General features: G+C 40.4%; 1 protein-coding gene across 1 annotated transcript in view; it reads left to right on the forward strand.

The window, feature by feature from the left end:
- snx10a (sorting nexin 10a) overlaps nucleotides 1-4,010 on the forward strand; it is a 50,507-nt gene extending 46,497 nt beyond the window's left edge. The window contains exons 4-6 of the mRNA XM_060942263.1: nucleotides 2,057-2,155; nucleotides 3,425-3,625; nucleotides 3,845-4,010. Of these exons, the coding sequence (XP_060798246.1) occupies nucleotides 2,057-2,155; nucleotides 3,425-3,625; nucleotides 3,845-4,010 (466 nt within the window). The remainder of the gene's footprint in view (nucleotides 1-2,056; nucleotides 2,156-3,424; nucleotides 3,626-3,844) is intronic.
- The last annotated feature ends 21,678 nt before the right edge of the window (nucleotides 4,011-25,688 follow it).

A 25,688-nucleotide genomic window follows, 5' to 3' on the forward strand; every position in this document is an offset into this window, starting at 1 on the left:
ATCCACGTTTGGATAATATTTATTTAGCACCTCCTTGACTTTACTATACAACAATGGATGTGAGAGCTCAAATATTTGGCGAATATGTTGTATCACCTCTTGTACAGCACTCTCTGGGATATGCAAAATGGTTTGCATTTTCAATAACAGAGATGCTAGATTATGTTCAAGCTGCTTTCCTAAACCACAAGGATCCTCACATGCTTCTTCCATGACCTCTAGGTCCTCTGTTTCAGAAGTTGCCAGTTTTTCATCCTGACTTTCATTGGCTGCATCTTCACAAGCATTATTGGTCATAGCACTGCCAATTATTTCAGGCTTGAAATTTTTCCAAGTATGCTCTCTATGTGTTTTACTTTTGTGTGCATTAAAAGTTGAGTAAACACTGCTCTGGAATTTACAGTGTTTATAAGGACAATCAACTTTGTGATTTACTTTTAAGTGGGTGCTCCGCAGATGAGCAAAGTATTCTGTTTCAGTGCATGGTTCAAGAAATTCACATGACAAACAACGGAACTTGATTTGGGAGTCGACAGTTTGTGGCTGGTTCACACTTCTGGTGTGAAACCGGGATAAATGGCTATGAAGTGCATTGAGAGACTTGAAAGTACACATGCATTCCTGATGCAAGCAAGGAAAAGGCTCTGTTCTGGCATAAGTCCCATGTTTTAGACGATAGTGTTTAAAAAGTTGTGCTCTCTTCTCAAAGATAGCTGCACAGAACTTGCATTTCCATTGCATTTTAATGTGGCTATCAACAAAAATGCTACAACTGAATTGCAATAGTTCTAATTCTACATTTAATATACAAATCTATATTGGAAACACATGTAGAGAACTACTCAAACACCACTGGATTCATCAAATAAGTCAAGCTCAAATGTATGCACACTCAAATGTACATGTTTCAAACAAGAGAAGTTTGGCCATTTCTAATGATAGTTAAAGAAAAAATAGCTTACCTCATTCTCACAGGAAATGGCATCCTTCTTACTGGAACATAAATTTGTAAAAAGCAGAAAAATGCAGGCCAAAAATGTGTCAAGTAAGCAAATTTCTCTTCTCCGTGAGAAAGAAAATGGCGCAAGTTGTCAGTGGCCTCCAACGGTCAAACCCAGACTTGTCTTGAATCATCAGCCAATCACAGCAGGCCATCAGGTGGCCTGATGTTAAAACTTAATTGTTTTAAGTTTTTTGAACTTAAAAAAACGAGTACACTCATTAAATGTCTCATATCCTACTTTTACACTCATATTATTTAAGTAATGCACCAAAATTTATCAAAACTAATTTATTAAAGTGGTATGGACTCAAATAATTTGCTTGGAATGGACTTTCGGGTTTACAGTGAATAAATAAATGACCAAGTATAATATTTTTGTCTCGTTTGTTTAACTTGGTTCTCTTTATTTACTTTTAGGACTTGTGTGAAAATCTGATGATGTTTTAGGTCATATTTATGCAGAAATATAGATAATTCTAAAGGGTTCACAAACTTTCAAGCACCATTGTATGTACACTCAAGCACAGCAAAATTCCTCCTCTGCATTTAACCCATCTGAAGCAGTGAACACATGCATGCACACACAAGTGAGCAATGAGCACACACACATACCCAGAGCAGTGGGCAGTTATGCTACTCTGCCCGGGGAGCAGTTCAGGTTTAGGTGCCTTGCTCAAGAGCACTTCAGCCATGATACAGAGGAATGGGAAAGTGGCTAGATAATCATTATAAATACCACTCAAAACTACTCCAATTATCTCTAAAGCTCACTTTCATTTACTTTGTCTTTCTGTTTCGATATTTTTGCTTATCTACAAATTTGGTGGTCTGCCACAAAAAGCACCATGTTTTAAGTATTTAACACATCTACATGTAAACATTAGGAAATGAAAGCTGGAATTCTGATCTATCTTCTCTGTGATGTGTGATAATGCATGATGATCTTTATCTGTGTCTTACTGCCAGTCTAATTATTTTTGTCTGTTTGTGCTTATTTTTCTAACTTTGTGCAAATCTGTTCCACTCATTTATGCTGTTTCTTTGTATCCTCAGCCAGTTGCCAAAACTTCCTCCTGCTAACCCTTTCTTCAGCTTCAACAACACAATGCAGGTGACCCAGCGTATGGAGGGACTGCAGAAGTTTCTGGAAGGGTATGTGAGTTAGCAACGATTTACCTCTTATTTTCCATTTCTTTTTATGTACCTTGTAATCTGTACCTCATTTTATTAACCTGCTTTACAGCCAAATTTCCTTCTCTCTTCAGCAGCTTCTTTTCTTACTCCATTCTCATTCCCTCAACTTTGGCCCCAGAGTGTGAATATTCTGTCGCAGATTGAAAAATAATCCCAATGGTGAAAAATTGTTGATGACAATACACAAATTTCACTACTTTTCATGAGCGACCTGTGGACAACTGACTTTCACTGCTTTTCTTTTGCCTCAGCTCATCGGGGAAAACAAAACAACAACAACAACAACAGCAGCAACAACAACAACAAAAACCCTATCATCATAATACTGCTTTTTAAAAGATTAAACATTGAATACATATCAGAAGTGAATAAAATACATGCCACTCCATTCCATTCACTATATGATTCCATGATAAATTAAAAACCAGTGGAAAAAATGTGAAATGTGATACACAGATAACATAGCTTTTCATTATAGCCAAGCAAAAGAACAAAACAAAACAAAAGAACAACAAAAAGGGAGCTCTGAAAAACAACACTGTCATTGCATTGCTGTTCTCTTCAGTGCAAAACAGTCAGCAGGGGATTGCTTTGTAAGAATTAAACATTGATGTTTTATCAGCAGTCAATGTGAATTTTCCTCCACCTCACTGTATTTCAGACACATGGAACATCAGGTTTTATTTATTTATTTAACCTTTGTGGATGCTTTTCAATCTGGCACAGAATCTTCTCAATATTAGAGGATTGATCACATTATTAGCCAGAGAAAATGTAGTGTTTGTGGTCATCTGCTATTGAGAAACACTAAGATCTTTTTATTCTGATCATGTTCGAATTTTATTTCCAGAGGTTTCTTTTTTTTTGGTTGTTTGATTGTTTTTACAGTTAAGTCATAATTTCTAAATTACTCACTACCAAATAGTCAGTGGCTGAGTTTGATTTCAAGGAATTGTCCACTCATGGAGACTGTTGATTGCTATTACAGTAATGGCCTTTGTATTATTAATACATTTAGGAAAATAATGCAGGGAATGTTTTTTCACCCATGATGCATCATGTTATCCAGTTTTAATATGTTGCAAGACACCACGTCACAATTGCAATGTGCAGTAGAATAATTGAAATATGCTATTTTTGTTATACAGTACTATTTTGTGCAGTCTTAGTGGAGATACTTGAGGTTTGCCATCAATATTTTTTTTCCTTTGTAATTGTTTTTTGTAGAGTCCTGAAGATGCCTCTTCTGTTGTCAGACTGTCATCTGCATCTGTTCCTGCAGTCCCAACTGAGTATTGCCAAAATGGAGGCATGTGTACAGGGCCAGACTAGTTACACAGTAGCTGAAGCTATCCAACACTATGTATATGACACACACTTCCCTTTGGAGGATGAGAGCAAAAGCCTCTGTGACTATGATTGTGAAAGGTGTGCATGTGTGTTTTTGTGTGTTTGATTAACAAATCATAATGAGTTCAAAATGACTGTGAATACTCTTGTAATTTGGATAGATGAATGAATGAATGAATGAATGAATATATGTTCAGTCTCATTAGGAATAGATGACTGTTAAAAATGGTGGTTTACATTTTTGCCTTAATACATATTTGTGACTGTATACCTCTATAAATCTTTGTGTCTCCACAGTACCACCTCTTCATGCCTGGGCATTAGTGCTGGCCCAGCTGCTCCCATTGAAATGTCCTCCCAAAATGGGAGTCCTCGCCACCAATTCCTGGCCATGGCACTAGACCCTGAGCCCTTCAGATGTTTGTCTTCATTTCCTGAGAGTCAGCAAGACACACATGCATAACATGCACAGGGTTATGTAACCTGTTTTCATGTCTTTCATGTCTATGCATAAAATCACCTTGCTTGTTGCTCACATCAGCTTTGGGTGGATTATGTGGAAGAGATTCCTTTGTTTATGTGGTCTATCTTTTTGCCTTTGCATGTTATTTGTTTGTCAAAGAGAATGTTCTTTTTTCTGAAAGCTGTGTCTACTTCTTGAAGTCTTATGCTTGGTTATAGCTTGGTTATAGAGTGCAATATGAACAACATTTAAGCTTAAGTATCTGAGCCTATAAATCAGTACTTTGGTCAGATAGAATAAAAAAATAACAACATGTCAATCAAAAAAAAGAATAAGCTGGATCTAGGAATGATTCTTAGTACCATTTTACTTTTGCTGGTCAAGGACTTATGTAGACGGTTACCAGATAATTTTTTTTATTTAAATTTTAAAAGAATTTAAGCTTTTGAAAAAATACTTTTATTGTGATATAGAAGTTAAACTTACAGTGGTGCTTGAAAGTTTGTGAACCCTTTAGAATTTTCTATATTTCTGCATAAATATGACCTAAAACATCATCAGATTTTCACACAAGTCCTAAAAGTAGATAAAGAGAACCCAGTTAAACAAATGAGACAAAAATATTATACTTGGTCATTTATTTATTGAGGAAAATGATCCAATATTACATATCTGTGAGTGGCAAAAGTATGTGAACCTTTGCTTTCAGTATCTGGTGTGACCCCCCCCCCCCCCCTTGTGCAGCAATAACTGCAACTAAACGTTTCCGGTAACTGTTGATCAGTCCTGCACACCGGCTTGGAGGAATTTTAGCCCATTCCTCTGTGCAGAACAGCTTCAACTCTGAGATGTTGGTGGGTTTCCTCATATTAACTGCTCGCTTCAGGTCCTTCTACAACATTTCAATTGGATTAAGGTCAGGACTTTGACTTAGCCATTCCAAAACATTAACTTTATTCTTCTTTAACCATTCTTTGGTAGAACAAATTGTGTGCTTAGGGTCGTTGTCTTGCTGCATGACCCACCTTCTCTTGAGATTCAGTTAATGGACAAATGTCCTGACATTTTCCTTTAGAATTCGCTGGTATAATTCAGAATTCATTGTTCTATCAATGCTGGCAAGCTGTCCTGACCCAGATGCAGCAAAACAGGCCCAAACCGTGATACTACCACCACCATGTTTCACAGATGGGATAAGGTTCTTATGCTGGAATGCAGTGTTTTCCTTTCTCCAAACATAACACTTCTCATTTAAACCAAAAAGTTCTATTTTGGTCTCATCCATCCACAAAACATTTTCCCAATAGCCTTCTGGCTTGTCCACATGACCTTTAGCAAACTGCAGACGAGCAGCAATGTTCTTTTTGGAGAGCAGTGGCTTTCTCCTTGCAACCCTGCCATGCACACCATTGTTGTTCAGTGTTCTCCTGATGGTGGACTCATGAACATGAACATTAACATTAGCCTATGTGAGAGAGGCCTTCAGTTGCTTAGAAGTTACCCTGGGGTCCTTTGTGACCTCGCTGACTATTACACGCCTTGCTCTTGGAGTGATCTTTGTTGGTCGACCACTCCCAGGGAGGGTAAAAATGGTCTTGAATTTCCTCCATTTGTACAGTCTGTCTGACTGTAGATTGGTGGGGTCCAAACTCTTTAGAGATGGTTTTATAACCTTTTCCAGCCCGATGAGCATCAACACCACTTTTTCTGAGGTCCTCAGAAATCTCCTTTGTTCCTGCCATGATACACTTCCATAAGCATGTGCTGTGAAGATCAGACTTTGATAGATCCCTGTTCTTTAAATAAAACAGGGTGCCCACTCTCACCTGATTGTCATGCCATTGATTGAAAACACCTGACTCTAATTTCACCTTCAAATTAACTGCTAATCCTAGAGATTCACGTACTTTTGCCACTCACAGATATGTAATATTGGATCATTTTCCTCAATAAATAAATGACCAAGTATAATATTTTTGTCTCATTTGTTTAACTGGGTTCTCTTTATCTACTTTTAGGACTTGTGTGAAAATCTGATGATGTTTTAGGTCATATTTATGCAGAAATATAGAAAATTCTAAAAGGTTCACAAACTTTCAAGCACCACTGTATGAATTAATAAATATTCATTTTTGGACAATTTTTGTTCTGTAAGACATTGTTTAGGACATCAAAACTGCAGACATGTATGAATTACATTTCATCCACAATATCACCAACCACTTTATTAGAGACAACTGCTCATTCATGTCATTATTACGACCCCAATTCCAAAAAAGTTGGGACGCTGTATAAACTGCAAATAAAAACAGAATGTTATAATTTGCAAATCATGGAAACCCTATATTTCATTGAAAATAGTGCAAAGACAACATATCAAATGTTGAAACAGAAATTTTATTGGTTTTTGAAAAATATATGCTCATTTTGAATTTGATGTCAGCAAGACCTTTCAAAAAAGTTGGGAGGACGTATGTTTACCGCAGTGTTGCATCACCTCTACTTTTAACAACACTGTAAATGTTTGAGAACTGACGAGACCAATTGCTGTACTTTTGAAAAAGAAATGTTGTCCCATTCTTGCCTGATATACAATTTTAGATGCTCAACAGTTCGGGGTCTACTTTGTTGTATTTTGTGCTTTATAATGTGCCAAATGTTTAAATGGGAGACAGGTCTGGTCTACAGGCAGGCCATTTTAGCACCCACACTCTTTTACTACAGAGCCATGCAGTTTTAATATGTGCAGAAAGCAGTTTGGCATTGTCTTGCTGAAAGAAGGAAGGCCTTCCCTGAAAACGCTTTTGTCTGGATGGCAGCATATTGCTCTGAAACGGGTATATATCATTCAGCATTAATGATGCCTTCTCAGATGTACAAGCTACCCATGTCATGTGCACTAATGCACCCTCATACCATTGCAGATGCTGGCTTTTGAACTGTGCACTGATAACAAGCCAGTGGATGCAGTAATTAACTGTTTTCACACACAATGTTTTTTTTTTTAAGTTTTCCTGAGCCCATACAATGATTTCGACTACAGACACATGGCTGCTTTTCATGCAGTGTTGCCTGAGGGCCTGAAGATCGCAGGCATCCAGTGTCAGTTTTCAGCCTTGTCTCTTGCATACAGAGATGTCTCTAGATTCTCTGAATCTTTTAATGATATTATGTACCATCGATGATGTGATCCCCAAATTCTTTTCAATTTTACACTGAGGAACATTATTCTTAAATTGCTGCACTGTTTGCCCATGTAGTCTTTCATAGAATGGTGAACCCCTCCCCAACTTTATTTCTGAGATACTCCGCCTCTCTGGGATGCTCTTTTTATACCCAATCATATTACTTACCTGTTGCCAATTAACCAAATTAGTTTCTTTAGCATTGCACAACTTTTTCAGTCTTTTTGTTGCCCGTCCCAACTTTTTAGAAATATGTTGCTGACAGGGCGGCACAGTGGTGTAGTGGTTAGTGCTTCACAGCAAGAAGGTCTGGGTTCGAGCCCCGTGGCCGACGAGGGCCTTTCTGTGCGGAGTTTGCATGTTCTCCCCATGTCCGTGTGGGTTTCCTCCGGGTGCTCCGGTTTCCCCCACAGTCCAAAGACATGCAGGTTAGGTTAACTGGTGACTCTAAATTTACCGTAGGTGTGAGTGTCTATGTGTCAGCCCTGTGATGACCTGGCGACTTGTCCAGGGTGTACCCCGCCTCTCGCCCGTAGTCAGCTGGGATAGGCTCCAGCTTGCCTGTGACCCTGTAGAACAGGATAAAGCAGCTACAGATAATGAGATGAGATGAGATGTTGCTGACATCAAATTCAAAATGAGCATATATTTTTAAAAAAAGAATAAACTTTCTCAGTTTCAACAATTTCTATGATGCCTTTGTCCTATTTTCAATTAAATATAGGGTTTCCATTATTTGCAGATTATCATATTATGTTTTTATTGACAGTTTACACAGCATCCCAAGTTTTTTGGAATTGGGGTTATAATAAAGCTTATCTGCGATTGCACCCACCTCCCTTTTTTTGTTACAATATTACTGTAATTTGTAAAGACACATGTAATGAGGCAAGCAGCATGTGTAATGTGCTCCACCAATTTCCCTGAAATGCCTTTTATTCTAAGGAAATTGATACAACACACCACAACATGCTTCCCAGTCCAACTATCTGATAATAAAATTAATTCCCAAATATATTAATGATCAATTTTTATTAACATTGTTGATTAGTTGTTGCAGTCATACATATGAGTTTTCCAAAAGGCATGTGGGAGCAAATGTGGAAAAGCTTCTCTGGCCTGATGAGGCCACTTTTTGGTCTTGGTAAAAGTGATAAGTTTGGTGGAAAACCCTGGTCATCACCCTGAGTGCACCATTTTCACAGTAAGCCAGGGTAGTGTTAGCATCATCTTGTAGGGCTTGTTTATAAGCAGGCACTGGTAATTCTGGCCAGGGTTGAGGATGAAGTTGGATGAAACCAAATACAGGGTAATCATATATAAAAATTTATTCCAATCTGTGAAAGACAAGGGTGGAATTTTACCTTCCAGCAGGACAACAACACGAAGCATACTGCCAAAAGTACCCTGGAGTCATTCAAAAGCAAGAACCTGAATGAGCTAGAACACTCCAGTCAAAGCCAAGACCTCAGTTGGACTGAGAATCTGTGGCAAAACATGGAAATTGCTATTCACCAATGGTTTTCATCTTATATGACAGATCTTGATCAATTTTGCAAGGAAAAGTGGGCAAAAATGTCAGAATCCAGATGTGCAAAGCTGATAGAGAAATACAATGTCTTGGAAAAGTATTCATCCCCTTGGTGTTTGTCATGTTTTGTCACATTACAAGCTGGAATTAAAATGGATTTTGGGGGGTTAGCACCATTTGATTTACACAACATGCCTACCACTTTAAAGATGCAGATTGTTTTGTATTGTGACACAAACAATCATTAAGATGAAAAAACAGAAATCTGGAGTTTGCATAGATATTCACCCCCAAAGTCAATACCACCTTTTGCTGCAATTACACCTGCAAGTCTCTTGGGATATGTCTCTATTAGCTTAGCACATCTAGCTACTGGGATTTTTGCCCAGTCTTCAAGGCAAAACTGCTCCAACTTCTTCAGGTTAGATGGGCTGCATTGGTGTACACCAATCTTCAGGTTCTGCCACAGATTTTCAATTGGATTGAGGTCTGGGCTTTGACCAGACCATTCCAAGACATTTAAATGTTTCCCTTTAAACCACTCCAGTGTAGCTTTAGCAGTATGTTTAGGGTCATTGTCCTACTGGAATGTGAACCTTCGTTCCAGCCTCAAACGTCTGGCCGACTCAAACAGGTTTTCCTCCAGAATTGCCCTAATTTAGTGCCATCCATTTTCCTTCAATCCTGGCCAGCTTTCCTGTCCCTGTAGTTGAAAAACATCCCCACAATATGATGCTGCCACCACTATGCCTCACTGTAGGAATGGTGTTATCAGGGTGATGGGAAGTGTTGGGTTTGCTCCAGAAATGGCATTTCTCATGATGGCCAAAAAATTCAATTTTAGTCTCATCTGACCAGAGAATCTTCTTCCATGTGTTTGGGGAGTCTGCCACATGCTGTTGGGCAAACTCCAAATGTGTTTTCTTAAGCAATGTCTTTTTTTCTGGCCACTCTTCCATAAAGCCCTGCTCTGTGGAATGTATGGCTTAAAGTGGTCCTATGGACAGATATTTCCATTTCCGCTGTGGAGCTTTGCAGCTCATTTAGTGTTATCTTTGGTGTCTTTGTTGCATCTCTGATTAATGCCTTCCTTGCCCGCTATATGAGTTTTGGTGGGTAGCCTTCTGTTGTCAGGTTTGTAGTGGTGCCATATTCTTTCCATTTTGCTATAATGGATTTAATAGTGCTCCATGGGATATTCAAAGTTTGGGATTTTTAAAACAACCCAACCCTGATCTACGCATACTTCTCCACAACTTTATGTTGGACCTGTTTCGAATGCTCCTTGGTTTTCATGTTGTTTGCTTAGTAGTGTTGCAGAGTCAGGGTCCTTCCAGAACAGGTTGATTTATACAGGCATCATGTGACAGATCATGTGACACTTTGATCGCACACAGGTGGATCTCAGTCAACTAATTATGTGACTTATGAAGTTAACTGTTTAGACCAGCTCTTATTTAGGGGTTGCATACGAAAGGGGGTGAATACCTATGCACACTCCAGATTTCTGGGTTTTTTTTTCATCTAAATTATTGTTTTTGTCAAAAAAAAAAACAATTTGCACCTTTAAAGTGGTAGGCATGTTGTGTAAATCAAATGGTGCTCACCCCTCAAAATTCTAATTTCCATTCTACAACCCCGATTCCAAAAAAGTTGGGACAAAGTACAAATTGTAAATAAAAACGGAATGCAATGATGTGAAAGTTTCAAAATTCCATATTTTATTCAGAATAGAACATAGATGACATATCAAATGTTTAAACTGAGAAAATGTATTATTTAAAGAGAAAAATTAGGTGATTTTAAATTTCATGACAACAACACATCTCAAAAAAGCTGGGACAAGGCCATTTTTACCACTGTGAGACATCTCCTTTTCTCTTTACAACAGTCTGTAAACGTCTGGGGACTGAGGAGACAAGTTGCTCAAGTTTAGGGATAGGAATGTTAACCCATTCTTGTCTAATGCAGGATTCTAGTTGCTCAACTGTCTTAGGTCTTTTTTGTCGTATCTTCCGTTTTATGATGCGCCAAATGTTTTCTATGGATGAAAGATCTGGACTGCAGGCTGGCCAGTTCAGTACCCGGACCCTTCTTCTACGCAGCCATGATGCTGTAATTGATGCAGTATGTGGTTTGGCATTGTCATGTTGGAAAATGCAAGGTCTTCCCTGAAAGAGACATCATCTGGATGGGAGCATATGTTGCTCTAGAACCTGGATATACCTTTCAGCATTGATGGTGTCTTTCCAGATGTGTAAGCTGCCCATGCCACATGCACTGATGCAACCCCATACCATCAGAGATGCAGGCTTCTGAACTGAGCACTGATAACAACTTGGGTTGTCCTTCTTCCCTTTAGTCCAAATGACATGGCATCCCTGAATTCCATAAAGAACTTCAAATTTTGATTCGTCTGACCACAGAACAGTTTTCCACTTTGCCACAGTCCATTTTAAATGAGCCTTGGCCCAGAGAAGACGTCTGCGCTTCTGGATCATGTTTAGATACAGCTTCTTCTTTGAACTATAGAGTTTTAGCTGGCAACGGCGGATGGCACGGTGAATTGTGTTCACAGATAATGTTTGCTGGAAATATTCCTGAGCCCATTTTGTGATTTCCAATACAGAAGCATGCCTGTATGTGATGCAGTGCCATCTCAGGGCCCGAAGATCACGGGCACCCAGTATGGTTTTCCGGCCTTAACCCTTACGCACAGAGATTCTTCCAGATTCTCTGAATCTTTTGATGATATTATGCACTGTAGATGATGATATGTTCAAACTCTTTGCAATTTTACACTGTCGAACTCCTTTCTGATATCGCTCCACTATTTGTCGGTGCAGAATTAGGGGGATTGGTGATCCTCTTCCCATCTTTACTTCTGAGAGCCGCTGCCACTCCAAGATGCTCTTTTTATACCCAGTCATGTTAATGACCTATTGCCAATTAACCTAATGAGTTGCAATTTGGTCCTCCAGCTGTTCCTTTTTTGTACCTTTAACTTTTCCAGCCTCTTATTACCCCGTCCCAACTTTTTTGAGATGTGTTGCTGTCATGAAATTTCAAATGAGCCAATATTTGGCATGAAATTTCAAAATGTCTCACTTTCGACATTTGATATGTTGTCCATGTTCTATTGTGAATACAATATCAGTTTTTGAGATTTGTAAATTATTGCATTCCATTTTTATTTACAATTTGTACTTTGTCCCAACTTTTTTGGAATCGGGGTTGTAATTTCAGCTTGTAATGCAACAAAATATGACAAACACCATGGGGGATGAATACTTTTGCAAGACACACACACACACACACACATCTCATCATCTCTAGCCGCTTTATCCTGTTCTACAGGGTCGCAGGCAAGCTGGAGCCTATCCCAGCTGACTATGGGCGAAAGGCGGGGTACACCCTGGACAAGTCGCCAGGTCATCACAGGGCTGACACAGACACAGACAACCATTCACACTCACATTCACACCTACGTTCAATTTAGAGTCACCAGTTAACCTAACCTGCATGTCTTTGGGGGAAACCGGAGCACCTGGAGGAAACCCACGCGGACACGGGGAGAACATGCAAACTCCACACAGAAAGGCCCTCATCGGCCACGGGGCTCGAGACAGGGCTAACCACTACACCACCATGCCGCCACACATATATAACAACTCTTTTTATTGGGGTTTTCAGAACCTATATACAAAGACAAACATGTAAACATTCAAAAAAGGACAAATAGGATGTCAAAAAAAAACTGGTTTCAGTGGCTCCTAATTAGACAAGGCTAGCTTGTAAGTGTTATTGAAATGATCTATAAAGGGTTGCCAGATCTTGTAGAATTTATACTCACACTCTCAGTGAGAATTTAATGTTTTCTAAATGCAAATGCTGCCTAACATCTTTCATAAGAGCAGAGTAAGTTGGGGCCTGCACCCACTTCCAGTTTAATAATATCAGTCTGCATGCGAGTAGGGTTATCAATAATATCATGCTATTTTGAGAGCTGGATAGCACAAAATCTGAACTCTTGGCTCCAAAAAGTGCCATCAATGGATTAGGATCAACAGGACCCATGATGTCTGAAACTGATTGAAAAGCAAACTATATATTTTTAAACCAGTCAGTCAAGGTTTACATGAGTTAATCTTCTTATGCATAAATTTACACAAACTCAGAAGCTCTTGTAGGATGCAAATATCTTTCTGAAATTATAGGATTTTCATGAATCCCAAATTTCATATGTAATGGCTCCTACTAACAATTTATTAAAATATCTCGCTTGTTAAATGAGGCCTTTGTTTTTAAAGGATAAATATATAACAAACAAGTATAAATTGACAAACAAACACAAAAACATTCAAACTAGGTACCACACTAAAATTCATTAGATCAAGTTCATTTTGCTAGTTTACAGTTGCAAAGTTTAGAGCATGGACAGAGTGAAGAGGGTGAATATGGCACTACAAAGCAGGTTTAAGCTAATAGATATAAACTACCATGGCCTGAATTAGTGGGTAATGACTCAATTAACTTTTGTTTTTGCACAGAGGAGATTTGGCTGCATAAATTAGCAGCTGCTCATTGGCGAAGTGTCATGGCCTAAGGACAGCTTACAAATACTGTGTCCAGTCTCTGTCAGTAGGCGACAGTGCAATATAGACGTCCAGCCAGACTTTGTGTTTGTGCAGAACAGACCGGTGTCGCTCATACAGTGACAGTGGAGAGGCAGGGAGCCCAGGGGACAGCAGGCTGACGATGCCCTGAAAAGGTCAACTTGACACGGGCAAGCATCCCATCGACCTAGCCTCCGTCGGGCCATCGAAAAATCAGATAAAACTTAAGGCCACTCATCGATCCTCAGACATGCTCAAATCAGGAGAGAGAGAGAGAGAGGAGAGATGAAGAGAAACTTTGTAAGAGATTAACATAATACTTCAAGCAATGAATAAATCAAGCTATGAAAAAAATTGCCATTTAATTTTGCCTTTCTTTGTCCTCTCAAGCAAAGTATTTGTATTTTCTTGCTCAAGACAACAATAAAAACAATTACAATAACAAATTCTTCCTTAACAGAAAAAGAACGATATTATGATATATGGTGTGTAGGCCAGCAAAAGAAATTAACTGTGTGGGTGTATCGTAAATGGTTTGTTGGGGCATTATCAGCAGTCACAATATATGTGTGTGTGCGTGTGTGTGTGTGTGTGTGTGTGTGTGTGTGTGTGTGTGTGTGTGTGAGAGAGAGAGAGCGGGAGAGAGAGAGAAACTCCCAGACCCCCCACTCACAAGCCTCTTCAGTCTTAAACCAAAACTGTTGCATGACTGCATGAATAGTCAAGTTTTTTGTACAGTGCTTTTAACATTTTATAGACATGGTCACAAAGCAGTTTTACAGAAAATTAAATATTTTAAACATGAGCTAATTTGATCCCTAATACATTCATTTATCCCTGATGAACAAGCCTGTAGTGATGGTGGCAAGGAAAAACTCCCTTAGACAACACAAGAAAGAAACCTTGAGAGGAACCAGACTCAAAAGGGAACCCATCCTCATTTGGGTAATAGCCAGACATAGAGCATCAGGATGGATCAGGCAAGTCTGAAGAGCAGAAGAGGTCAGCATCACTGGTGTCTCAGGATCAACATGCGACATGTAACTTGACACAGATAGAGAGAGAGAGACAGACAGACAGACAAAGGAAGAGACAGAGAAGGGGGCAAGAGAGAGAGAGAGAGAGAGAAAAAACACAGGTTGTTAAATTCCCTGAGATGACACGAGGAAGAAATCTTGAGAAGAACCAAACTCAAAAGGGAACACATCCTTATTTGGGTGATAACAGATAGCATAATTATGAATAACTTGCTTCTATAACTGCTTCCTATATGGTCAAAAAATGCAATCGTGTAACCAGGAAATTTAGTATAGTTTTTAGATGAAGTCTATTTTTGTTGAAGTTATCAACTGTTTACTGATGTAAACTTGAGTGCAAAACTGTTCATGGCAACTGCAGTCCTAAAGTTATCATGGAAATTGTAGTCCTTAGCCATTGTAGCAAAACTATTAATTGTCCAAAGGCATCTTCTAAATGTATCTTTAAGCTGCCCACATGCAGCCATCCTCCACAAGACTGAAGTGACGAGAAGTCCAGCCATAAGTAGGCCATCAGGATCAACCAGGGGCTATTGAGGTATTTCACCCATGTGACCAAGTCATGTGATGCTGCCATTTTGGACGGCACGGCTCAAATCAGTTTGAATGCGAGGAAGGCGACAAACGAAAAACATAAAAGAAAAAGGAGCGAGATGCAGAAAACACCTTCACTATCCAGCGACGTAGGGCATTTACAGGGCGAGCAGAGGGAGAGGTATTTGCAAAAATTGAGGTTAGCAGGCTTAGAGAATGATGTTTACCTGCTTCCACCAGGATTGTTCACTGACATACGGAAGTACACGAAGCCCTCGTCTTTACCTGACTTCGGCCCACATGATCTGTATACCTATGTCGTTAAAAACCCATCGCCATACACAGGTATTGATCTGAAAGCGTATAAGAGTTTGGATACCTACAAATATTTTGTCAGGCTGGGTAACATGCCTACATCAGTGGGTCGTCCCTGGAGCCAGTGGTCGCCATCTTATTACAGCTAAGGTTTGTTCACATTTTCATTTACTTTCGGTCCTCAGGATAAACAAAATGTTATTAAATGTCATTGAAATAACTTCTTAGTCTATTGAGACATGGCCCGTTATAAATTTGCTGTTACCAGGCAATGACCAAGAACTGTATTATTAGGGTCGATGTAGTTGTAGCAGTGTATTAGCAACTAGCTGTTAGCACTAGCTAATGTCAACAACATCATAGCTGGTATGTTACTGTAGCAATGTTTACGTTCAGTCATTTGGATGACTGTTAAAACCTTTCAGTCTCAAGTTTTTCCTTTACTGGATTTATTAGTTTACTGAGCTAGCGCGCCGGCCGCCGGCAGGCTAGCGCGCTCAGGCAAGCTGGGAGCTAGCGCGCGCTAGCCTGCTGGTGGCCGGCGCGCTAGCTCAGTAAACTAGTAAATCCAGTAAAGGAAAAACTTGAGACTGAAAGGTTTTAACAGTCATCCAAATGACTGAACGTAAACATTGCTACAGTAACATACCAGCTACTGTTGTTGACATTAGCTAGCTTGACGTTCAAAATGGCGGACACCGGGGTGTCACGTGACCCTGTGACGTCAGGTGAAATACCTCAATACATATGGAACCATTCTTGCAGGAGTGAAGTGATGAGAACTCCAGCCAGAAGTAGGGCATCAGGAAGGATCAGGCAGGTCCAGAGAGCAGGAGAGGTCAGCATCACTGGTATCTCAGGAGTGGCACATGAAGCTCAACAGAGTTCATTTTCATGTAATGTTTAAGAACAGTCAACATTTTGCACTGAGTGCAAGCAGGGACTCTGCCAAGACTAACTATGACAGCATAACTAAAAGGGAGAGCCACACAGCAAAATCCCCAGTGTTGAATTAACACCCAGGGTGTTTATATAGGTCCAACTGGACACAAATTAACTCTGAAAGTGTTAATTCAACACTAAGGAATTTGCTGTGCAGAAGGTAACACAGACATGAGGGAGCCCTGGGACATAAAGCAGCAGCCACTACACCATCAACAAACCTGAGTGAACTTGTGAGAGTAGGGGGGCATCCAGCCATCCCAGTTTACCAAAAAACTCTATGCCTGAGGATCCTCCAGATCTACTCCTTGACCTAATAAAAAACTATTAGAAGAAACCATTATTTGTCACATGCACACTCAAGCACAGGGAAATTCATCCTCTGCATTTAATCCATCTGAAGCAGTGAACAAACATGCACACCCAGAGCAGTGGACAGCCATACTACAGTACCTGGGGAGCAGTTGGGGGTTAGGTGCCTTGCGCAAGGCAGACCCTCCAGGATTTCGCGATGTTGCGATTTGCAACTTCAATGCAAATTCAACCAATCCCCGCGAATTCAGGGCGATGTTGCAATTATATCCAATCACCGCAACTTTCCCACAAATTTGACCAATCGTTGGCGTCGTCTTGAGGTGACGTCGACAAACTACCTTCCGCCTTACTTCCCGTGTTGCCAGATTGGGCGGTTTCCCACCCAGTTGGATGGTTTCAAGTGCATTTTGGCGGGTTTTGAACATATTTTGAGCTGGAAAACGTCAGCAGTATCTGGCAACACTGCTTACTTCCGTGTATACGTTCAAGAGAAGCAGCGTGTCCGAGTCAGTGTTTATATAGGCTTAAATTCTGTTACTGAAAGTGTGTTATGTTTACAGTGAAGGACTGTGTGCACTTTATTTTTTTTACTTAATACAAGAAATTAATGTATGCCAACATTTTTGCCAAAATGGTATTTTATTTTCCATTGTTTAAGCAGCTTCAGCATCATACTGTGAGATTCTGTTCAAATTGTTTTTTTTCTTCTATGAAGCCTGAGCCATTTATTTTATTAGTTTATAATTATTGTTTAATTTAGTCTTCAGGAGAGACTGCCTGCAGACAGTACTAGTATTAATAGTTTTTTTTTTTCTTACATGAAAGCTGAGGCATTTATATTATATTTTAAGGTAACTTCATGTTGTGCTGTGAGGTTCTATGCACTTTAACTTTTGAACCAACAGGTGCATTTGGATAAGTAAAGCCTATTTTTCTGCATTTTTGTAGTCCTGGTAATCTTTTATATTCGTAAAGTTGTTTATAGGACCATTTCTCAGTGTCTTTGTTTTTTTAATCAATAGTTTTTCAGTAATAACTTATCACTCACTCAATTTTAATCACAAAAAGAGAAAATCGCAACAATTCCTCGCAACTTTCACTTCCTCCCGCAATGTAATCGCAACAAAAACCTAAAAAACACCGCAACTTTCATCACAATTTTTTGGAATCCCCCCCCCGCAACATCAGACATTTTAGCCCGCAACAATCACAAAAAAGGGGGGACTGTCAAGGGAACTTCAGCCCAAGACCACCCCATATTAACCTAACTGTATGTCTTTGAACTGTGGGGGAAACCAGAAGACCTGGAGGCAGTCCACGCAGACACAGGGAGAACATGCAAACTCCACACAGAAAGGCCCCCGTCGGCCACTGGGCTCAAACCAAGAACCTTCTTGCTGTGAGGCAACAGTGCTAACCACTATACCACCACAACACCCTTATTAACACAAGGCTTGACTAAAAAGTTATGTTTTCATCTCATCTCATTATCTCTAGCCGCTTTATCCTGTTCTACAGGGTCGCAGGCAAGCTGGAGCCTATCCCAGCTGACTACGGGCGAAAGGTGGGGTACACCCTGGACAAGTCGTCAGGTCATCACAGGGCTGACACATAGAGACAAACAACCATTCACACTCACATTCACACCTACGGTCAATTTAGAGTCACCAGTTAACCTAACCTGCATGTCTTTGGACTGTGGGGGAAACCGGAGCACCCGGAGAAAACCCACGCAGACACGGGGAGAACATGCAAACTCCACACAGAAAGGCCCTCGCCGGCCACGGGGCTCGAACCCAGACCTTCTTGCTGTGAGGCGACAGCGCTAACCACTACACCACCGTGCCGCCCTAGTTATGTTTTCAGCCTAGACTTAAACATTGAGACTGTGTCTGAGTCCTGAACACTAGTTGGAACTATGGGGCTTTGTAAGAAAAGGCTCTGCCCCCTGATGTAGCCTTCATTATATGAGGTACCAACAGATAGCCTGCACCTTTTGATCTAAGTAGGCATGGTGGGTCATAAAGGACCAGAAGTTCGCTCAGGTAAGACGTGGCGTAAAACAATTCAATGCTTCAAAGGCCAATAGTAGTATTTCATATTCAATACAAAATTTGATTGGGAGCCAATGCAATGTGGATAAGATAGCTGTGATGTGGTCATATCTTTTATGTCTAGTAAGGACTCTTGCTGCTGCATTTTGAACTAACTGGAGCTTGTTTATGCACTTATTGGAACATCCAGACAGTAAGGCATTACAATAATCCAACCTAGAGGTAACAAAAGCATAAACTAGTGTTTCTGTATCAGGTAGTGACTTTATATTTCTTATCTCAGCAATATTTCTGAGATGAAAGAAAGCTATCCTCGTAATGTTATTGATATGAGATTCAAATGAAATACTGGAGTCAATGATAACCCTGAGGTCTTTTACTGCTGCACGTTAAGAAGTAGTAGGCCATCCAGAGTTACTATGTAGTCAGAAAACCTACTTCTAGCTGCATGTAGTCTTAGTACAAGTACTATTGTCTTGTCAGAGTTAAGTAAGGCCAAAAAAAATTAATACTTTGTTTAGGGTTTCATGCTGTTTTGAGTTTGGCTCGGTAGGTAGGGATTTTTTTTTTATTTTTTGAGAGATGATAAAATAGGGTCGGGTTTTGGAAAAATTTTTTTACCCATCGATATTAAATTATTTCACTATCACAACACACATATTTGTAAATATTAGTAAAAATTGTTTTAAATACACAAACTTGTATTCCGTGACATTCTACTTTAATATCACAGGTACCAGTGCTAAAAACTTTTTTTTTAAGCCTTGGAGGTTCAGGATATCTAAACAAGCAATGAACCATGTCATGAAAAGATTTAACTGAGTTTTGATGCTGTCACAGTCCTGAATTAACTCTGATAAATTGCAGATTTTTTCTGTCCAAAAATAATGTATGTTGGCATCAATAGACCACCTTACCTGGCAACTTTTTTGCTGGGCAGAGAATAATTGGCACGATGGGATGTAGCTTTCATCATGATATCAAATGCATTGGTTCGTGCTATCTTGTTTGGGGGTTCAGCAGCTGCTTCAGAATCATTTTGTATACATTTCAACTTCAAAACTTTTAGATTCTTGAAAACACCGAACACATTTTTGAGTGGCTGTCTGTACATTTGGTCAGTGTTATCCAAAGTTGTCCATGGCCCTTTAGCTGATTCTGACATCGATATCTCCAGATTTGTTGTTGACAAACATGCAAAGTCAGATTCAATATCTTCAAATGTTTTACGGGTATCCAAAACATGAAATATGTTCAATCCTCCTCCGTGTTTGCAAGAATCTTGTAAAATATTGACAACAACATTCTCGGCGTCCATCTTCTTGCGCTAGCAACAGCAACTTCCCGTCCCGTATGTAACGTGGACGCTGATTGGTTGGTGCGCTGGAACAGCCTCAATATGGCGCCGGCAATATTCCAGTCTAACTTTGGTGAAATGTTAAGCATTTCATTTTTATTTGTCAATGTGTATATGTTTTAGAAAATCTGATAAAATAGTTAGGTTTGCCAGCTAATTTCAGGGTCGGTCGGGAAACCCGAAACAGAAATTTTTTTTTTTTCATATTTTGGCATTTAGACATGCACAGTCGGCTCCATTTCAATGGGTCAGTCAGGAAACCCGAAACAAAGGTAATATTTTTTTTGGCCTAAAAGAAAGTTAATGAGCATCCAGTGGCTAATGTCCTTTACACATTCCTCAGTTTTATTAAGCTGGTGTCTCCTATCCGGCTTTGCAGAAACATACAACTCTGTGTCATCAGCATAACAGTGGACACTAATACCATGCTTATGAATACTATTATCCACAGGTAATGTGCATAAAGAAAACAAGCAGTGGGCCTCAGACAGAGCCTTGTAGAACACCAAACTTTACTTCAGTATGCATAGAAAAATCACCATTTATATCAACAAACTAATAGCAATTAGTTAAATAAGATCTGAGCCAGGACAGGGCCATTCCTTTAATTCCCATAACATTTTCTAGTATATCCAGGTGAATGGAATGATCAATGGTGTCAAAGGCTGCACTAAGGTCAAACAATACAAGCAGGGAGACACAGTTCTGATCAGATGCCAATAGATCATTTACTACTTTAACCAGTGCTGTCCCTGTGCAATGATGAGGTCTAAATCCTGACTGATACATTTCATGGATGTTATTCCTATGCAGATATGAGCATAACTGCTGTGCCACAGGTTTTTCTAGTATCTTGGAGATAAAGGGGAGGTTTGATATTGGTCTATAATTGGACAGCTGACCGGGGTCAAGGTCAGGTTTTTTAAACATGAGTTTGAAAACTGCTAGTTTAAAGGATTTGAGTACATAGTCAATTCTAAGGGAAGAATTTATTATTTCTAGAAGAGATTAAATTGCAGCCCTGTGATGACCTGGTGACTTGTCCAGGGTGTACCCCGCCTTTCGCCCGTAGTCAGCTGGGATAGGCTCCAGCTTGCCTGCGACCCTGTAGAAGGATAAAGCGGCTAGAGATAATGAGATGAGATGAGATGAGATGAGATGAGATTAAATTGCGGTGGCACAGTGGTGTAGTAGTTAGCGCTGTTGCATCACAGCAAGAAGGTCCGGGTTCGAGCCCCGTGGCTGGCAAGGGCCTTTCTGTGTGGAGTTTGCATGTTCTCCCTGTATCCGCGTGGGTTTCCTCTGGGTGCTCCGGTTTCCCCCACAGTCCAAAGACATGCAGGTTAGGTTAACTGGTGACTCTAAAATTGACCGTAGGTGTGAATGTGAGTGTGAATGGTTGTCTGTGTCTATGTATCAGCCCTGTGATGACCTGGCGACTTGTCCAGGGTGTACCCCGCCTTTCACCCGTAGTCAGCTGGGATAGGCTCCAGCTTGCCTGGGACCCTGTAGAACAGGATAAAGCGGCTAGAGATAATGAGATGAGATGAGATTAAATTGCTTCCGGTATTATCTGTTTGAAGAGTCATGTAAGTAAGGGATCTAGTACATAAGTTGAAAATTTTGATGTGGAAATTAATGAAGTTTGTTCAGTTTCTCTAAGGGGGAGTAAAACATTCTAATTGCTGATCTGATACAGTTATATTGTTAACTACAGGGTGACTTAAATTGTCTGGCCTTAAATTCATAGTTTGAATTTTTCATGAAGTTGTTGCTACTACATATTGCAGGTGAGCATGTGTCTATGGTAGTCTTTTTCCTCATTAATTTTACTACAGTATTAAATAAGAACCTAGGATTATTTTTGCTATCCTCTATTTGGGTGGAAAGATACATTGATCTAGCAACACTAAGAGCTTTTCTATATTTCAGGAGGCTCTCCTTCTATGCTAATTGGAATACTACCAATTTTGTTTGATGCCATTTATGTTCTAATTTTCAAGTGGTCTGTTTTAAGGTGCGTGTGCAATCCTTATGGCAGGGTGGTATTTTTTTCTCTAATCATTTTTCTTTTAAGTGGAAAGGGAGGTGGAAAGAGGGAAAGACATCAGATCCTTGGAATTAGACAAAGACCAATTGTTGACTGACCTTTCATGGATGACACTTACAGGTTTGACACCATGGTCACTGAAAAGCTACATACACCAATAGAAATGATGCCAATAGCAAGCTCTGTGTATGATCCACTTGGCATTCTAGCTCTTACTCTCCCAGCCAAACAACTGTTACAAAAGCTCTGTAAGCAGGGTTATGGATGGGATGAGCCAATACCCAAAGTTCAGGCTAGGAGATTAATCGGATTCAAGATCTTCCCAATTGGACAGGTTTTAGTGTATTACTCTATCAAACCCAATGTTTTTGGAAAACCACAGTTGCACCATTTTGCTGATGCCAGCAAGATTGGTTATGGAGCCTTCGGATGACCAGTGACTTCAGTGAAATACATGTATTCAATTACCTTTAAAGAGGCTTCCCTGTTTGGACAAATAGTCTCATCTAATCTCATTATCTCTAGCCGCTTTATCCTTCTACAGGGTCGCAGGCAAGCTGGAGCCTATCCCAGCTGACTATGGGCGAAAGGCGGGGTACACCCTGGACAAGTCGCCAGGTCATCACAGGGCTGACACATAGACACAGACAACCATTCACACCTACGGTCAATTTAGAGTCACCAGTTAACCTAACCTGCATGTCTTTGGACTGTGGGGGAAACCGGAGCACCCGGAGGAAACCCACGCGAACACGGGGAGAACATGCAAACTCCACACAGAAAGGCCCTCGCCGGCCCCGGGGCTCGAACCCAGGACCTTCTTGCTGTGAGGCGACAGCGCTAACCACTACACCACCGTGCCGCCTGGACAAATAGTCAGGCATAAAATACATTGCCAATGATAGTGTAAGCTTTGCAAACTTTGTTGCAAACAGAATCCATCTCCTAAGAGAGAACACCAGTACCCAGCAGTGGAGATACAGTGATAGCAAGTACAGCCCAGCATACGACACCTCCAGGGGGCTGAGGGGGCTGACATTCCTTGAATAAGCAATGGATTTGTGGCCCAGAATTGCTTTGGGAGCCAAAGCACATCTGGCCAGCAGAAACCATCAATCCTGAGTCCCTATCATAAGATGACCCAAAGGTCAAAGGTTGCTCTCTGTGCAATATCATAATACAATTCTTCTTCTTCTTCTTCTTCTTCTTCTTCTTCTTCTTCTTCTTCTAATACAAAATGTTTCAAGTACAACTCAAAAGCTTCTCTCTTCTCAGACTGTACCAGGTTAGTGAAAGCTGTTGCTTGGTGTCAAAAGCTTGGAGATAGCCTTTTGGCTCTGGCTGCTAAAAGGAAACAGCTTGCCACCAAATTCAATACACGTCCTTGCCATCAGAAGCAAACTTCTCAGCTGTAAGCCTTCAGATCAAAACTCAGTGGTTAATGCTTTTTTTTCTGAAAGATCTTGGTGGGGGCGGCACGGTGGTGTAGTGGTTATCGCTGTCACCTCACAGAAAGAAGGTCCGGGTTTGAGCCCCGTGGCCGGCGAGGGCCTTTCTGTGCGGAGTTTGCATGTTCTCCCCGTGTCCGCATGGGTTTCCTCCGGGTGCTCCGGTTTCCCCCACAGTCCAAAGACATGCAGGTTAGGTTAACTGGTGACACTCAATTGACCATAGGTGTGAGTGTGAATGGTTGTCTGTGTCTATGTGTCAGCCCTGTGATGACCTGGCGACTTGTCCAGGGTGTACCCCGCCTTTCGCCCATAGTCAGCTGGGATAGGCTCCAGCTTGCCTGCGACCCTGTAGAAGGATAAAGCGGCTAGAAATAATGAGATGACATGAGATCTTGGTGGGGCAAAGAGGGCAGTTGTATTCTTTCCTCAGAAGCAGGTATTCCCAAGTGAGTCTGAAAAGCTATATATGACACCACCTTATGTTCACAAAAAGAGCACAGTTTACTGGCTCGATCCAGTATTGAAAGACAGGCAGCTAAGAGTAGAAGGAGTTGCTCAACAGCAGCCATGCCTGAAACCATGAATCCCATCATCCTTCCAATACAGTCTCACATCTCCAGTCTGTTATTTTGCCACATTCATGAAAGATTACATCATTGGCCTGTTGCCAAAGAAATATTGGATCCATAGTGGCAATAGTGCAGCAAGAAAGGTCATTTCAAAATGTGTGCTCTGCAAGCACTTAAAAGGCAGGACAATACATCCTGTAAAAGATGGCTGATTTTCCACAAGAAAGAGCACAACCAGATTTCCCACCATTCATCAGTGTTGGCATGGGATATTTTGAAACCAAAAGAAAAGGAAGTTTGATGAAAAGATATGGCATGTTCTTCATGTGTATGTCTTGCAGAGCTGTTCATCTTGAGATGGTCTGCTCCCTTGACACAGACTCCTGTGTCTGTGCCATAAGGAGATTTGTATGTGGACAAGCCCAGGTAAAGCACATTTACAACACTTGAGAGAGGAGTAAACTGTAGCTTCAATCCACCAGGGACATCTTACCATGGTGTGACATGGGACAGACTGATCAGGGGTGGGTTTCCCCAAAGCCTTTTAACGCTAAGAGCATTGTAACTAGGAGAGACAGCATTCATTGTGCTGCTCGCTCTACCACTTAATGATGATCTTTGTGCTACGATGCTTTTGGGAAACTCAGGCTAGGTCAGTGAGATGTGTCCTGACACTCTTTTACACCAACAAACAGTATACAGTATGATGAAGGTCTCCAGACACTATTCTGTGAGGTTGAGGCAATTCTTAACTGCCCAATCACCAATACATCCTCTGATCCTTTTTTTTTTTTTGGAACCTCTTACCCCAAAGCACATTCTACTTAACTCTCAACCTGTTCTCCTTTCTAGTGAGGTTTCCAGGGCTGATTTGTATAACCCCGATTCCCAAAAAGTAATGAAAATGTAAATAAAGACAGAATTTAATGATTTGCAAATCTATATTCAATTGAATACAACACAAATACAAGATATTTAGGGTTCAAACTGATAAGCATTGTTTTTGTAAATACACACTCATTCTGAATTTGATGCTTGCAACACATTCTAAAAAAGTTGGGACAGGGCATGTTTACCACTGAAGTCACCTTTTCTTTTAAAAACTCTGGAAACTGAGGACCTTATTTGCTTAATTTTTTAAAGTGAAATTCTTTCCCATTCTTGCTTGATATATGACTTCCGTTGCTCAATAGTCAATGGTCTCCATTGTCATATTTTGTGCTTCATAATGCACCACACAGTTTGAGTGGGAGGCAGGCAAGCCAGTTTAGTGCTCACATTCTTTTACAAGTCAAGTCAATTTATTTGTATAGTGCTTTTAACAGTAGACATTGTCGCAAAGCAGCTTTACAGAAAAATTAAGATTTTTAAACAAACATTTTATTATGAAGCCACATTGTTGTAATGTGCAGAATGTGGCTTTTTAATTAATTTATTTTTTGCTGGAATAAGCAAGAACGTTCCTGAAAAAGGCATTGTCTGAATGGCAGCATGTTGCTCCACAACTTGTACAATGCTGTGGGTGGTAGAAATGGGCAACTGGACTTGCTTGAACACGTTTCACCTCTCGTCCAAAAGGCTTCCTCAGTTCTGTCTGACTAATAGGGAGTGATTCACTCCCTATTAGTCAGACAGAACTGAGGAAGCCTTTTGGACAAGAGGTGAAACGTTTTCAAGAATTTTCAAGCAAGTCCAGTTGCCCATTTCTACCACCCACAGTTT

This window comes from Neoarius graeffei, chromosome 16, assembly GCF_027579695.1.
Source record: "Neoarius graeffei isolate fNeoGra1 chromosome 16, fNeoGra1.pri, whole genome shotgun sequence".
NCBI classification, from domain to species: domain Eukaryota; kingdom Metazoa; phylum Chordata; class Actinopteri; order Siluriformes; family Ariidae; genus Neoarius; species Neoarius graeffei.